General features: G+C 34.7%; 1 protein-coding gene and 1 pseudogene across 1 annotated transcript; both read left to right on the plus strand.

Annotated features, from left to right (window-relative positions):
• Window positions 1-251: 251 nt before the first annotated feature.
• Window positions 252-1,946, plus strand: LOC147949748 (uncharacterized). The gene is made up of 4 exons (XM_087510390.1): window positions 252-360; window positions 472-1,009; window positions 1,082-1,181; window positions 1,278-1,946. Exons 1-4 carry the CDS (start codon window positions 267-269, stop codon window positions 1,944-1,946), a joined length of 1,401 nt encoding a protein of 466 aa, XP_087366516.1. The 5' UTR covers window positions 252-266.
• A 7,990-nt stretch (window positions 1,947-9,936) lies between these two features.
• Window positions 9,937-10,482, plus strand: LOC104706817 (uncharacterized protein At4g04775 pseudogene; annotated as a pseudogene).
• Window positions 10,483-18,254: the final 7,772 nt, after the last annotated feature.

Raw genomic sequence — 18,254 nt, forward strand, 5'->3', positions numbered from 1 at the left:
AACTTTTTCGATAATTTCATCGTTACGCTTCTGAATGTGCAGGGTAAAACAAAAGATAGCAGGAGATCTAGGTTGGATTTGGCGGAAATATGTGCAAGGATCGAGTTACATCTTACAAGAGATGGGAAATTACCAGTACCCCAATTTCGATTGTCAGTAGAGGCTAAGAAGGTGTGTTCGAGTGGGTTAAATCTGAAGTGAAGTTTCCAGATGGATTTGTCTCTAAATTTTCAAGATGTGTAGAGCAAGGCCAAAAATTTTCAGGTATGAAGAGCCACGATTGTCATGTCTTCATGCAACGGCTACTACCATTTATATTTCTTGAGCTCTTGCCAAAACACGTTCATGAAGCTATTGCAGGTATATAAGTATATAATGATATATATATATATATATATATTTATATATTGATATATATATATATACTTATTTAATTAATTCACCCATGAATTTGTTATTCATTGGTTGTAGGTATCAGAGTTTTTTTCCGGGACTTATGCACTAGAACATTGACCAGTGAAGTCATACAGCAGTTACGAGATAATATTCCAGTGTTAATTTGTAACTTGGAGAAAATCTTTCCCCCTGCTTTTTTTGACGTGATGGAACATCTTCCAGTCCATCTACCACATGAAGCTGATCTTGGTGGCCCAGTGCAATTTCGTTGGATGTATCCTTTTGAGCGGTTTATGAAAGCTCTTAAAGGAAAGGCCAAAAATCTTGCCAGAGTTGAGGGGTCAATAGTCGCCGGGAGTTTAACAGAGGAAACGTCTCACTTCACATCATACTACTTTAGCCCCACCGTGAGAACCAAAAAAACACGTACTCGACGATATGATGACGGAGGGGTTGCACCTACATATAATGTTCCTGATGTTCCAGATATCTTTACTCAAATAGGAAGACTTGCTGGAAAGATAAAGGAAGTTTGGTGGGAAGATCATAGCTATTGTCGAGCAGCTCACAATTACATATTGAGGAATCTAGATTACGTTCAACCTTTTGAAAGGTATTCTTGTTTAAAAACTAAAATTAATTATATTTTATAAGATAACGAACTAACAAATCTCTATTTTTTTAGACTTTTTGAAATGCAGATTCGTGAAGCATATCCTAATTTAGAAGAATCTGACTATGAGGCCTACAAAGAGCGGGATTTCGCTAATTGGTTAAAGTACTATGTAAGTATATGTATGAAATAAATTTAAATTAACTATATGTATTATAATTTTTAAGTTAAATAAACTTATGGTCTAATATCTTATTCGTTTATATAGGTTCAGAATGGATGTGGAAATGAACCCTTGCCTCTTTGGTTGCATGAGCTTGTTCAGGAACCAAGAGCGAAGATCACCACTGCTACAGCACACGGAAGTCGCAAAGCTACAGCAAATTATGGAATCTATGTACAAGCTGGTGATATCGATTTCTATGGCGTTTTGCAACAAATATTGGAAGTTGATTATCCAGGCCTTCTGAATCTGAGATGCGTACTTTTTAAGTGTAACTGGTACGATCCATCGGCCCGAGGTGTGCGAGTAAATAATTGGGGAGTTGTTGATGTGAATGCGAACAGATCGTACCCCAAATTTGATCCTTTCATCCTAGCATCACAAGCACAACAAGTGAGCTTTCTGCCCTATCCTCGTTTAAGGCCAAGACGTGAAATGTGGTTATCAGTCATTAAAGTTAATCCTCGAGGCCGTATAATCGGGTTAGTTGATGATCAAGTCGTGTTGCAACAAGAAAGAGTCGGTGAAATTTCCATTCCAAACATGTCAACAGAAGATGTTATCCACATTGATCCACAAAACAGGCAAGTTGAAGATGTTGATGATGTTTCCGAAGAAGATGGTGAATTAGACGAATTTGAAGAGTCCGATGATGGAGAAGATTCTAATGATGATAATGTAATTTCTAGTAGTTCAGAAAATGAATCTGATTGAGCAATTGTACTTTTTGTTGTTTTTTTTAAAAAAAATATTTATCAATTTTCGATGGATTTGCGTTGGAATTGCGAGGGAGTTCTAGCACTCCCTCGCAAAATGGTCGTTAATCCCTCACAAATTGCGAGGGAATAACGAATAAAAATATTAGCGAGGGATTTGAGACTGACTTGCAAGGGATAGTTGGCTTGCCCTCGCAAAATGGTCGTTAATCCCTCGCAAATTCTATACCCTAAACACTAAATGCTTGAACCCTAAGCTTTTACACATTGCAATGGATTTTTGTGTATCAATGTGGATGTACATCTTCTATTGATATGTTTGGAATGGAAATTTCGCAAATATTGTTGTTGCACCACAATTTGATCATCAACTAACATGATGATCTACTAAACCCTAAAGTAGAAGAGGTGAATTATAAGAATTCAAAGTGTCTGATATTGGAGAAGATTCTAATAATGATAATGTCATTTCTAATAGTTTAGAAAATAAATCCGAATGAGCACAATTGTATATTTTCATGTTTTTTTTTATAAAACATTTTTATAGTTTTGTGATGGATTTGCGTTGTACTTGCGAGGAAATCCTCGCAAATCCCTCGCAAAATGGTCGTTAATCCCTAGCAAAACTCAATACCCTAAATATTATAAGCGAGGGATTTGCGAGGTATACCCTAAACACTTAAATATTGCGATGGATTTACGAGGAATCCTAGCTAATCCCTCGCAAAATCGTAAACCCTAGACACGCAAAGGTTGCGAGGGAAATATGAGTGTTCCTAGCTAATCCCTCGCAAGTTTAAACATTGCGAGGGATTTGCGAGTTGTCCTTGTTAATCCTTCGCAAAATTAAAAACCCTAGATACTCAAAGGTTGCGAGGGAATTACGAGGAATATGAGTGTTCCTAACTAATCCCTCGCAATTTTAAACATTGCGAGGGAATTGCGAGTGTTTCTTATTAATCCCTCGCAAAATTGTAAACCCTAGACACTCAAATGTTGCGAGGGAATTACGAGGAATCCTAGCTAATCCCTCGCAATTTAAGTTTATTGCGAGGGATTTGCGAGGTGGCCTAGGTAATCCCTCGCAAATATTGCTAGTACTTTGCGATGCTTTAAAAAGTTTATATATACAAGACCAATCGTGGTTTGAGCTTGCTCAAACCCAAAACACTCGCCGTCAAACCCTAAACGCTAATTCTCTTTCTCTTTCGATCGAACCCTAATCCTTTTCCGATCTTCTTCTTCCGATATTCTTCTTCCCATCTTCTTCTTCCGGTGTTCTTCTTCCGGTGTTTCTCCTCTGACCTCGTCCTCTCTGGTGTTCTTCTTCCGACCTCGTACTCTCCGATATTCTTCTTTCAGTGTTCTTCTTCCGACCTCGTCCTCTCCGATATCCTCTCTAGATCTGAAAGGTAAATCTTCTCGCATATGATTTCTTCTTCTCTACTTTTGATTTGATTTTATTTCGATTTCGTTCTTGTTTCGATTTCATTTTGCTTTCGATCTTTCCTTTCGTTTTGATTTAGATGTCCATCTTATTTGTTTCTAAATGTTTGGAGGCAACGATTACACAAGATTCCTGTCGGATCAAGGTTTAGCCACTCCCACTACTTCAAATCCCTCTCCCACTGCTTCTAATCGTCGCCGTCCAACCTCCGGTGCCTCCAGTTCTCACAACCCAAACTCCGGTTCTCAGAATAGCCGCCGTCCAACCTCGCAGCACCTGCCTGTCACGCCTCCATATAATACGCCTTCACCATCTCCCGTGCATGGTGGCACTGCGGCGGATCCTGAAATTCCTGCGTCTCAACCCGCGCTTTCCTCGTCTACAGTCATGTCCCAACGTCTCAACAACCTGACTTTCGAGGAGTTACTCGATAGTCCTGGTCGATGTAGTTTAACTAAACTAGATCCGCGCCGACCTCCAGGAACTCTGTAGTAAGAAATTTCTTTTAAGTTTTTAATTTGATAATATAATTACAAAGTTGTGTTTGCATGGATTCTGAAAGTTGAATTTATTTTGAAGGTTTGAGCAAGACTCCTGTGTTGCGGCTACTGTTCGAAGCATCTTTGAAAGAGATTTCAAAGAGCCCCATGCCAATTGGACACAGACGCCAACTAAAGTGGTAGACCGTTGGTATGAAACGTTTGCGGTCAGTGAAATCTCTTTGTTTGCTATTTTACAATATGTTTTTTTGCCTTAATTAAATATAGACTAATCCTTTCTTTTGTTGGAAGCAAATTTACAATTGGGACCGTTGCATAAACGATAGAGTGAGGAAAGAGTTTGAAGACAAGTTGAAGGACAGGATGTGTGATCAAGTGTCAAGGTGGAAGTTAAAGTGGAAGCTTAAAGGCGATGAGGCAAAGCCACGGTGGATTGATCCTCAAGTATGGGAGGGTCTTGTTCGGTATTGGCTTGATCCAAAATCAGAAATCAAGAGCATCAACAGTCGGAATGCTCGCTATCATGATCCAGATGGCACTGGAATATACAAGCACCGTTCAGGCCAAACTTCGTTTAAAGCCCGTGCTCGAAAGCATGTAAGTTCCTTAAGTTTTTTTTTCTTAAGATTAGGCCTTCAGACACTCTTTTATTTGTTAACTAATCAACCTCTTTTTTGTTTCTTTCAAGTCTGAGATCACTGGGGAGTTAACTCCGGATTTCCTACGAATCTTAGAAGACACTCATCGAAAACCAGATGGCTCATTTACGGATGGCAAGTCTGAGTCCGTGTTCAATGAGGTGTCGTCCAAGATTCAAGAGTTAGAATCTGAGCTTTGCACAGGGGAGAATGGAGAGAGTTCTGCTTCTGGTGGGGTGCCCATTCATATCAAAAACAAAATTTACACTGAGGTAAGATAAACGTTCTTAGTTCTTTTTAAAAAAAATACTCAATGGTTGAACTGTGTGGTTAAGTTAGTTTTTAGTGTTTTTGGTGTGTTCAGTTGCCAATCGTATATTGCTATCGAATGTCTTGTTAATGATTTTGTGATATCTAAGGATTGTTTTGTATATGATAACTTACGATTGTTTTGTATGTGATAACTTAGGATTGTTTTGTATGTGATAACATGCGATTGTTTAGTTTGTGATAACTTCCTTGTTTAGTTTGTGATAACTTGGGATTGTTTAGTTTGTGATAACTTGCAATTGTTTAGTATGTGATCCATTGTTTTCTTTTGTATGTAACTTGTCGTTTGTTGTTTTGTTTTTAGGTTGCTCCGAAGAAGAAAAACAGAATTTTTGGGGTTGGTTCTCTGCAGTTTGAAGCGTCCTCTACCAGTAGCTGTCTGCAACCTCTGTCTCCAGCTAATGATCCGGTTATCTTGGCTCAGAAGCTTGCTGCTGCTGAGGAATGCATTCAAACCCAGGCGACTCAAATCCAAACCCAGGCGAGTCAAATCCATGAAAGTAGTCAAAGAATGCATAGCTATGATGCATACTTTGACTATCTCGCGGAAAAGGATCCTGAGTTTGCTGCCAAGTTTCGATACCCGACCAACCAACAAGGGAGCAACCAGGAAGGCACCAACCCAGAGGGCAACACAGGTGAAACAGGAGCAGCTGGTAGCCAAACTGGGACCAGAAACGTGACCTCTCTCTCTCAATCCTTTTAAGAACTCTTCTCACTTTGTTCTGATATCCCCGTGAGGGAGAAAACTTAAACATGACTTTTGTTTTGTAATATTTATGTTTTATTCTATTTTGAATTTTCAATTCTGTTCTTATTATTATTATTTTTTAACATCTAAAACATTATTCACAAAAAAAAAATCAAACATAAAAATGGTAAAAGAAAAAAACATTAAAAATGAAGAATTGCTACAAATTAGCGAATACCAACAATACTAGGCAGATGGACGTCGCAAAGTAGTCGCAAAATTTGCGACGGATCGAACATTGTGATGGAAAAAAGTCCTCGCAATTTGCTTGACAATTGCGAGTACAACCGTCTCTCGCAATGTGCGTGGGATTTGCGAGGAATATATCCCTCGCAAATTGCGTTAGATTTGCGAGGGAAAATATCCCTCGCAAAATTTGCGAGGGAATTGCGATGTCAGCTTATTTGTGAGAAGCGATTTAAGAGGAATAGTTGTGTCTCGCAAATCCCTTGCGACTATCGATTTGCGAGGGAATTGCGATGGAAGAATCCATCGCAAATCGACTGTTTTCTTGTAGTAGTGTAAATATAATCTAAAATCAGTATGCATAATACTACTTCAATAGAATTCAACATATATTTCTTATACCTACATATTTACGCTACCTAATCTAATGTATATATCTTGGCCAAACGAAGAAGACAACAACATGAAAGAATATCTGACCCTAATAAACTTTTTATACATACGAATGAGTGAAACAACAAACCAAACCTTAACGAGATTGATTAGGGTTCCAGATCATGAGTACAAATTTTGACAAGAGAGAGAAGAAAAGGGGAGCGAGCGGGCGAATCTGACTTATACATACTTGTATTGCATTTTTGTGCCCTACCGGTATATGTCTTACTATTTCGAAGCTCAATTTTTTATCCCCATTTGTAATGGTAATTAACATAAAATTATATTGCACAATCTTTCTTAAAAAATATAGGGAAATTAGAAAAAAAAAAAGAGCTATTTAAAAACATTTGTCCATCTATACCGTTTTTTAGAGATTATCATTTGTGACGAAAATACCCCTATTAATAGATATAATGAAGTTTTTAGGAGTTTAAACTAAAAATCAAATAGAAAACTCATGTTAGTATACAACTGTGTAAAAAAATTTGGAAAAAAAAATTTTAGGGTGTCAAAAATCAGTTTGTAAACTGATGATTTCTGGTCTAAGTTGTTCATAAATGATTTTCTACGATTTTTTCAAGTTCTGAAACATTAAGATTATTTATTCTACAGTTTGTACATGTTCTACGAAGTTTAGACGGAAATTTGATCTAAAAACTTCAGAAACGTGAATTTTGTACGTTCTACAAAATTAAGAATATGTATTCTACATTTTTCTTCATTCTACATCAATTCAGAATATATTTTCCACGTTTTACCTTGTATACAAAAAAAAAATTAAATAAGGAAAGTGAATATTTTTTTGAATAATCTTAATTTATGGTTACGATTCTGTATTTATTGTTTAGATATGTTTTAATATATTTTAGAATGTGTATTCTTAATTATTTACAAGAAAGACAAATACAGAAAAATCGATTGTTTCATAACTTAACCTAACGTGTTTTACCCTCTCTTCCACCTTCCACGAAATTTTCATTTACCTGATTATGATGCAAATCTACGTTACTTGTCGTGTATGGAGATTGGATGCCAACAAGGAATGAAGATTTATTGATGATGAAGAAAAACGTGCGAGATTACTGACTTTGCAACCCACTACATCTCTTGAAGAGTTGAAGGTGATGGTTTCAGAAGACTATAAAATAGAGGAAAGTATGTTTGATATGGAATTCAGTAATTTATCCTCAGAGGTTAAAGTTGATTCTCCTCTCGTTGTATTGACAAATGATAGAGGAATGAAATTTTTTTTTGCATATCTGAAAAGGAAAAACATGATTCGGTTGTGTGTTACGTTCAACGGAATAGTTGATGATCATAAGAGTAAAGTCCTGTTCGATTTGAATAAGGACCCACATGATACAAGTGATGATGGTGATGATGTGGAAGTTGATCTGGGAAAATCAGTAGCTATTATTTCAAAGAATTCACATAAGCCGAATGATGATTTATTAGAAAAGCCTACTGATGCTAATCTTGGTGATGCTGCTGGTTTAAAGTTGGAAGATTCAATGGTAAAAAAGGACAAATATTTTAGCAGTAAGGAAGCTTTACAGGCTACTATGGAAATGTATGCAATGAAGTATAACTGCGACTATAGGATTACAAAATCTGATAAGAGATGGTGGTGTATACGCTTCATTGATAGTGCTTGTAATTGGAGTCTCCGGGCTGAGTGTTTACAATCGTCTACATATTTCAAAATCAACAAGTTTTTGGGTAACCATACATGTGCTCCTTAAAAAAAAAAACTCATTTTGTAGGACTGCATCTGCAAGAACAATTGGACATCTCATTAAGGAAAGTTATGAGGGTGTGAAGGAAGGTCCTAAACCGAAAACGATATAATTACTATCATTCGTACAAGGTACGGCTGCGAGCTAACATATTCCCAAGCTTGGGAGTCTCGGGAGTATGCAGTTAACGAAGTTAGAGGAATTCCTGAGAAAAGTTATGCTAAGATACCAAAATATTTGCACATGCTACAAGAAGCGAATCCTGGTACGTTCACAAATTATGAAATTGACTTTGATGGAAGATTCAAATATCTGTTTATTTATTTTCGTCAATCAAGAAGAGGGTTCTACAAGGCAATGCAGAAAGTGATAGTAGTTGATGGAACATTTTTGAAGAATAAATACAAAGAAGTTCTACTAGTTGCTACAACTGTAGATGGTAACTCCAATTTGTATCCAATTGCATTTGGAATTGCTGATTCTGAGAATGATTGTTCATGGGAGAGGTTTTTTATGCAACTTAAGATGGTTATAGCAGATGAAGAAGGTTTATCATTTGTGTCAGATAGACATAGGTCGATTGCTAAATCAATTGGAAACATCTACCCATTGGCTAAACATGGTATTTGCATCCACCACTTGATTAGTAATGTGATAACATATAATAAGGGCAGAGGAGTCGCTGGTATGGTTGCAAAAGCGTCAAAAGCTTATAGAGTTTATGAGTTTGAGAAAGAGTTTGCGCCCATTAACAATATTAGTCCTGCTATTGGAAGTTATCTAGAGGAAGTGGATGTGAGAAAATGGGCTTGCTGTCATTTTCCGGGTTATAGATATGAAATTAACACCAACAATGCGACGAGTCAATCAATGCAGCTTTGAAGTCACCCAGAGAGTATCCAATAATTCTTTTGTTAGAAAACATCAGAGAAATGATGACACGCTGGTTTTATGAGAGTAGAAAGTTAAGTGCAAAGCATAAATATCCTTTTAACTGTTGAGGTGGAGAAAAAGATTTCAAGAAGAATAGAGAATGGTAAATTCATGAACAGTTATCTGATGAGCAGATACATATTACAGGTTAAAAGTAATGGAGTATACTACATTGTTGACTTAGAAAGAAGGACTTGTTCATGTGGAAAGTTCAGCACAGGAAAACTGCCTTGTAGACATGCTATAAAAGGAACTTTTGATATAGGCAAGGATCTATATCCTTACGCTGATGATGTGTATACCACTACCATATGGAGATCGCAATATGAGGAAACTATTAATCCAATCGGTGTTCCTGAAGAAGAATGGCGAGTCCCACAAAATGTTGAAGAGGCAAAAGGTCGACCACCTGAACAAGAAGACATCCTGGACGGCGAAGAAAAAGAAGATATGAATCCCCTGAAGACAAGATAAAATCATCACAAAACTCACAAGGTCAAAGAGACATAAGTGCAGGCGCTGTGGCAAAGAAGGGCATAACAGACCGACATGTGATATCGTCATATAATAATGGTTTGTGCTTCAACTTAAGATTCATGTTCTTGAATTTTTAGTGGATTTCATTTATATTTACGATACTCTTTTTGTTTTCAGGTAGTTGGTGTTACTTCATAATCATGCAAAGGCAAACAAAAACGTTGTTTACGTTGATCACTTCTATTTTTTTCTTCTTCGATTTTCTTCCTGTTTTATTAACTATCTCTTTGGTTTAATGTGATTTTAGAGCTTATTTCTGCATTTTTTTGTGCATATCCAGTATGAAGACAAAAATTCATTAGAAATACACGATTTAAATGTTCTAATTAACCAAAATAAACAAAAATGCTACCTGGTTTAAATCAACTGAATACACGATTTTAGTTTTAATATTGGGAGATTTAGGGTTATTCTTCTCCGATACTCTCTTCCTCTTCTTCGCGATAGTCTCTTCTTCTTCATTCTTTTGTTTTGTTTCAACTGACTGGACCAATGAGCCAACTATCTTCGGCTGGTTCGTCTGGGCTATCTTTAGAGAGAAGTTCTCAGGGTGGAGTTTCGAGTAGGTGCTGGTGTGGTGGAGAGGTTACGACCTACACCTCAAAGACTGATGAGAATCCCTATCGTAGATTTTTTAGATGTGTTGGAGGTGTGAAGGTAATCTACTTTCATCTCCCCTTAGTCACCATAATAGCTGAAATTTATTAAATATTGTTATCAAAAAAATGAATTTAGGAGAAGAATGAGAAACACATGTTTCGTTGGGTTGATGATCCTCTTCTAGAGGAGATTATGATGGTTGAAAGAAAACAGAACCAACTCTTAGAGGATCAAAAGAAGATGGTAACAAACAATGTGGAGCTCCAAAAGGAGATGGTGAAAGAGGTGGTAGAAAAGGTGGAAAAGAATATGATTGAGATCATGAGGCAAGAGCTAATGGTTGCAAAGGAGAGTATGCAGAAGTCGATCAAGAAGAGGATTTGTGTAGTGATCGTAGTGGCAGTTTCAATGGCATGGCTTTATGGAAAGATGATATGATGTGTTTGGTTTCTGTATTATGTTGTTATGCTTAAGACCCTTTGTTTGGTTTTTTTTGTGAACACCCTGGTTGTTTAAAAGCAACACCATCAATGAATTTCTGAACTATTTAAGACCCTTTGTGTTGTTTGTTTGTTTCAAAGTTAACACCATCAAGGAATTTCAAAACACATGAGTATCTACGTTGTGATTCAGGAATTTAAAAATAAATCAGACCTTATGTACTGATCAACCATTATAAACACAAAATTCATTAGAATATCAATAAAAATAAAATCGATACAACTAATGAAAAATAAAAGTGTAAAGACACTAAAAAATTAGCCAAGATCTACAAACTCATAAGCATACACTGGAGGCTCATAAGTTTTCATTCAATTAACTAGAATAGGAACCTTTGCTGCTATCCAAAGATGGACTGCCAACTTCAAACGAGCAAACTTGATGTTTTCATCGTCAATCAAATCAAAAGGTAAATTACCCATGTGACACTCAATATACTTTAGGGCATACACTCCACAATCACAATTTGAGCGATTTAATTTAGGTGGCATATGGACCTCGATGATCTCGTACGGAGTCAACAACGGAGCTTTTCCATCAATCTTTTTGTGAATCTCCTTCACAAGACGAGGGATGACATGTGCGAATGACTCAATTTAGGATGGTGATGGAGAGAGACGACAGAATACGGTGACGATAGAGAGACGGCAGAAGATGGTGACGAAGGAGAGAGACGCCAATGGCTAAGGAGAAGATGGAGAGAGACGGCAGTGAGGTTAAAGATGGAGGAGAGAGACCATGTCGATTTCTTTTATTTTTTTGCCTACCCAAATTTTTTAATATTTTTCATAAACACCCAATATCCCATTAAAATTTAAAGTTTCTAATTTGATTTAATTAAAATCTACAAATTAAATCTAAATTTGTAATTGATATACAAATTTAATCTGAATATATAATTGAGGGTATTATTGGCTTTTAATTACACCCTAAAACCTATTTAACCAAACTTTAAAAAAAAGTGTAGATGGACAAAGTTTTTAAAATATCTCCTTTATTTCCAATTTTCCCAAAAATATTTTGTTCCTTGTTAAATATAACTATTTTTAAAAATAGGCCTCTTAATTGTGGAACATAAAGAAATTGTTTTGCATAAAATTATGTGGAATTAAATTATAAAATTATTACAATAATAAGGTAAGAGCAAATGATGGAAACGGAAAATATATATGATGTGATAGTTGTTATAAACAAGAGGTTTAGGGAATTGTTCTCTTGTATTATTCATCTGTCTCATAGGATATAACATATATATAGTGATACAACATTAGGATTTAGGGTTTACACTTATGGGCCGATAATGGGCATCCAAATAATACAATATATTCATAACACTCCCCCTTGGATGACCATTATAAAAATGTAGTCCCAAATGCGCATATGAGATGCTGCCTCGTTAAAAACCTTACCAGGAAAACCCAGTGGGAAAAACCATGGTTAAGGGAAAAAGAGTGCAGCGCGCTTTTACTCCCCCTCTTGAGTACATCACTTGAAATCTTCGAAATGACCGATCCAATACAATGAAGTAGCTTCTTAAAAGTAGTGGTTGGAAACGCCTTGGTAAATGGTTCGCCAAATCTTCACTTGAACAAATTTTTAGGACATGTATATCACCGTACATCACCATTCTTCTGTAAGATATTGGTCTCTTTAATGACTCATCTTGATCATTATTTTCATCTCTCACGATCTCATCAATGTATGTCAAAGACTTTGAAGATGATAGTCTTTCACCATTGGAATCATAATATTCCCTTTCAAGTGTTTATCTTTCGCGTGTTCTTTTGTTGTCTCGTTAAAAACCTTTCATGGAAAAACCCAATGGGATAAAAACCATGATAAGGGAAAAAGAGTACAACCACGCACATGATCATATTTCTCCCCCTGAAAGCATCATCTTCAGGTTATGCATTATGATCATATATATCATCTATTTGGACTGTTATAAACAGTGTTTTAGTGTACAAAACTCATATGATTTAGTGTACAAAACTCATATGATCATCATATATTCTCCTGGGTCATTGAACTTTAAGTCATTTGAACCCATTTCATATCGAAGATCTATTTGAACTTTAAGCCCAAATATTCATTTATATATAATCTTCCAAATAATCATCTTATACATAAGAGTTATTCATAATCTCCTTGTAAAGCAATCTCTTTCAACTCTTTTCATAGTATGGTATTAAAAAGACCATTTTTCTATGTTGATGTAAGCATCCTGAGATAACATCTCTTTCATCAGATGTCAAATCTGTAACCTCAAGAAATTTCATGAAATATATGATCTTATACAATCTGATTTCTCCATCTTTCATGAGTAATATTTCATCACTGATTATTTCTCCATATATTCCTTGGTATGTGAAATCTCTACTGGAGATCATATAATCTTTTCATTATCAACATATATCGCACTTGTTCTTATAGCTTTCTTTTAATAAGAACCACTTGTAATTGCAGAAGAGACACATACAATTTTTCTTTTAAAGAGGTTCAGCAAATGCATACGTCCTAAAACTTTCTTGAAAATATTTCTTGAACACAATTACAATTAGTGTTCAATATCGGATTTACACAACCCTAAGATATTCACTTATCTTGTTACCGATTTATTTTCAACCTACTATGAGATCCTAAAGATCAACAACAATGATCTACACATAGGATTCTCTCCTAGAGATAAACTCTCATCATTTTCTCCCCAAAATTGTCAAAAGTCTACAAAACTTTTCTCGCTTTTACAACGTTCTCGAGGGCTATAAAATATTGCTTCTAGCAATATAATTACTTTAAAAGATAGACTGAATGAAATCTTGCTCTTACTGTCAAAATCGTAAGGGATCGAAATTAGTTGCTTCCACCAGAAGAGAGTACATCTCGCATAAGTATTTTCTGAGAATCATTGTACTAATACACGTACTTAATTTCTCATACATATCGACTTATGTTCCACTCATTTTACACTTTCAAGTGTGAGGACTACAAGTCCAAATATTATCTCTTTAAGAGACTGAACTATCTCAAATAGTTACTTCTTTCAATGATTAACCAATCATTCTTTGTCTACACTTTTCAATAAAACATTTTCTATTAACCGTGGTTTATGATCTCGATTTTTAAACCATAACATCATCAACTGCAACACTGCATACAAAAATATTTACGACGTCGATTTGCTCTTTTGGTTCCTTTTCATTCTAGACATGACTCAACTTGTTGAGATTTCTTTTCATTATGATTCTCCGGTACCTGAATCTCTTTCCTACTCATGTCTACATCTCTTCTAGAGATTTTTCATAACTCTTTGCTTCCTCGGTGCCATATTAATTTATGCTCCTTTTCTTTTCCGAGGATGCTTAAATTTGGAACCATAAGTCAATCACACTTCATGCGATCTTTAGACTTATTAGCAGTTGATCTTATCCCTCTAGGACATTAATTGGAGCACAGCTGGTATATGTGACTTTTTCACTCAAGGTCAGAAAATGGCTTTTCCATGCTTTTAGCATCTTTGCAAACTTTGCCAATAAATTATCTTTTTAATTTCTAGCGCACATTTCTTAGTACGAGGATCAAGATAATTTCTTACAATATATTTCTTTACCAGCTGTTTATTTTCTCCCCCTCATGTTGGAAAGACTAACTCACTAAAACAACAGTCTCTGCATCTCGAGCCTCAAATTCTCGAGATACTCAATCTTCGAAAGATATTCATATCCAACATTCTTTCAAATTCCATCTTATATCACTGTGGTGGAGCAACTAACATGTATAACACATTTAGATGGAATATATCTGGTTTCTGACCCAAACCAATTGTAATGGAGAGTACTCATGATTATTCGTTGGCATGATGTGAATTACTTGACATATAGAGTCATTTATGTCAAATACTTGGCATGGTTTCACCACCATTGTCAATTAACCAAATACTCTCGCAAACTACATGTTGCAAGTTAATAACAAACATATATAGTGGATGATCAGTCCACAATATCGCTTTGTATACGTACCAGAAAATTGACATTATCCAAATTCATGGGCTCGGTGAAAGCCATATAATCAGCTTGCTTTGTAAAGCAGTACACATAACACTAGAAAAACTCTTTAGGTTCTCTAATGAATCTTTTCAGAAATTTCTGATTATTCTTCGCATCACTACTGAACCGGAATGGCTTAACCGGTCATGCCAAACAGTGAGATTTTCACAAAGCATTTTATCTTCTAGATAATTCATGTAATCTCTAAAATACTTTTATTGTCTTGGATAATAATACTTATGATTTCAAAAGTATTTTTCCTTCCTTATTGCTCTTTCATATGAGTGATTAAACTCATTTTAGTGTGAACATAATCTTATATATGTTTCATCACCTTTGTATGGGGGATTCCTTAATTCTCCCCCTCGAGATGATGAAACTTCATGTCTATCAATCTCGATTTGAATCCAACACAATAGTATATATACTATTCAATACTTTTTCTACTACTTCTTAATATTGTAGTAGAATAGTGGAAATTACTTATAGCATAAAGTCATGTTCACTTCAAAGAATGGACCAGCCCAATAGAATGTGATTCACATCAACATCTCATAATTTTACTCATTCACAAATAACAAGATTATAAAAATTTAAAAATATATTTTTCATTATATTGTGTCTACATGGCAACAATATTTTATGGCAAGTAGAATATATATTCTCTTCTATATTTCCAACAATGATACGATCTTCTATTATAATCTTGGTTATAATTGGAATTAAGTTGTTTGTATATATCTCTTATAGACTTTTAGTCATTTACTTTCTTTAGATTATTCTAAAGAATTAATAAATTTTTATGGTCATATACCTTCTCAAGTTCTCATAGAAGTGATGCCAAGAAAATATGATCAATAATTATTATTTAATAATTTGTTACTAAATTTTCAACGTATTCACCAAAAAATGTTGGAGACATGATTTAAAATATTCATCATGATATTATATCTAATTTTTATTAGATTTAAATTTGTGATTAAACATATAAAATAAATCACAAAGATTATAAACAATCATATAAGTGAATGTTAAATAAATATGAAGCATCATTTCTTTATAGATATTTTTGAAAACGTTTTATTATAAAATAGTATATATATATATTTATATATATACTTTTTTTTTACTTTTATAACGTTTTTTTTTCTCTAAAATATTTAGGGATAACTGCATTTTGTATACCTTTATTTGACCTTGAATGCAATAGTAGACCCCATATTCGATATTTGAGAAACATAACCACTAAGGGTACTGAAATTACAATTGACTCCCTTACGACCAAACAAAAAACACAAGCCGAAATGACAGATGTAACCAGGAGGAAGTCTGCAATAGATTTATTTAAGGTAAATTACAAATTGAGTATATGTGAAGACATAACGGTAGGTCTACTCCTTAATTATAGTTTAAATTTTAATTAAAAATTTTATAAAAAATAATTTGATAAACCTATTGACCAAATATTAACCACATAGACTTCCTGCATTGTAATAAAATAAATTTACATATAAACGATTCAAATTAAGGGAGGAAAGGCTGATTACGTTAAATTATATGATTTAGGGTTTTGCTTAAGTAGACTTCTCTGTGGAATTTTCGTGGTTGACTTTGTTATGCCATCAATTATTAATATTATATTAATATCGATAACTTAACCAAACCGTTAGCTAGACAAGGTGAAAGTCCAGATGAAAGAACTACGTCTGTCAGTTCGGCGTGTAAGGGGGGTGGTCGAGAATGTCTTAATCGCCGGTATAATATTCATCTTGGTATTAATCTCTTTCGTTTCGTAGATCTTTCAATTAAGTTCTAAAATCTGTGAACCTTTCTTCATCTTGTCTGTTTGTTTGAATGGCATATTTATGTCAGTAATCTGTGAACTTGCTTCAGTTTTTGTAATAGTTGGATGACTTCGTTGATTTCAATTCAGTTGATAATTGTTTACATATTGTCGGAAAATTAAGATTATGAAGTCTACTACTTAATCTGAGTAAAGAAGTCAAGCTTTGAAGTTTGCATATTGGTTTTCTTCGAGGCGACGGTTTGCCTTACTAATTAATTATTTATATGTAGCTGTTCATTGCAACCGCTTCGTCTCGTATATATAATCCGAATAGTGGGTCTTGAGATTATTTTAAAACTGCAACCAAAAAAAGTATCCACCCTCTTAAAAAAATAGTACTTCATCCTCACCACAGAGAATTTGGTGACTGTTCACGGACCGTACCAACAAAGTGATATTGATCTTTCAGTTTTATTGGAACGGTCAATATAAATCATCACAGCCACGAGGAATTGGAGATTGTTCACAGATTGGGTAATAATAGAAACTTTATCTATATCACTTCATTTTAAATGTAATTATAGTGTAGAATTCTAACATTCATGGTTGGGTAATTATTAGAAAATTTATATTGAACTTCATCGAAGTTAACGATGTATTAATTTGGTTGATTAGATAGATTTGCAAATAAACGGGTTCATCACAGTTAAGTGAACATATATTATAGAAACGGGTTCATCGAAGTCTACGGTATATTAATTTGGTTAATTAGATAGATTTGCAGGTTAAAGCATGTTTCAGTTTCCCAGGAAGAAGTCTCCTTGAGAAGTCTATTAGATCGTACATGTATTAATTTGGTTGATTAGATAGATTTGCAGGTTGAAGTATGTTTCAGTTTCCTAGGAAGAAGTCTCCTTGAGAAGTCTATTAGATAGTACATGTATTAATTTGGTTGATTAGATAGATTTGCAGGTTAAATTATGTTTCAGTTCCCAGTAAGAAGTCTCCTTGAGAAGTCTATTAGATCGTACATGTATTAATTTGGTTGATTAGATAGATTTGCATGTTAAATTATGTTTCAGTTTCCCAGGAAGAAGTCTCTTTGAGAAGTCTATTAGATCGTACATGTTAGCCCTGGGCATTCGGGTTACCCGTTTGGGTTCGGGTATTACCCGTTCGGGTTTGGGTTAATGGGTAATGGAAAACAGAACCCATTGGGTATTTTACTATGTTTGGGTTCGGTTCGGTTCGGATAGTACCGGGTTTGGGTCGGTTTGGGTTATAATTTTCAGAACCCGGAAAAAACCCAAAAAAACGGGTTCTATTCGGTTTCGGGTAAAGTGTACCCAAACTCAACCAAAACCCAAACCGAAACCTGAAATACATGAAAAAAATCTGCAAATTACCATCCAAAATCTGCAGTTTACCATCCAAAATCACATAAATAATGAAAACATAGAATATAACTCCAAATTTAACATCCAAAAACTGAAAGAAATAGAAAAGTGATAAGTGATAACAAATTTAAGTTGCTGAAAGAGTGAAAGCAAAGAAGAGTCTAGAAAATATTCAAAATAAAAATATAAGTCTGATGTGAAAGTGCAACATAGAAATAGAAGATAGAAAGTAGAAACTTGGTGATTGATGTCTTTGATTTGAAATTTCCTGAAACAAAATGAAACAAATATCAATAACAACAATGAGAATAATGACAAATACAAAGAGTAGAGACTATATAGTATATACTTAAACTAACCATACAAACTATAAAGATCATCTGGGTGACTCATTCTCAAGATTAGCTGTCCAAATGCTTGAATTCAGGTTCATACTCTATAAAAAAACAAATGTAAACCGTAAGAACAAACAAAATCATA

The sequence above is a fragment of the Camelina sativa genome, chromosome 1, assembly GCF_030686135.1.
Source record: "Camelina sativa cultivar CO46 ecotype springtype chromosome 1, ASM3068613v1".
NCBI lineage: Eukaryota > Viridiplantae > Streptophyta > Magnoliopsida > Brassicales > Brassicaceae > Camelina > Camelina sativa.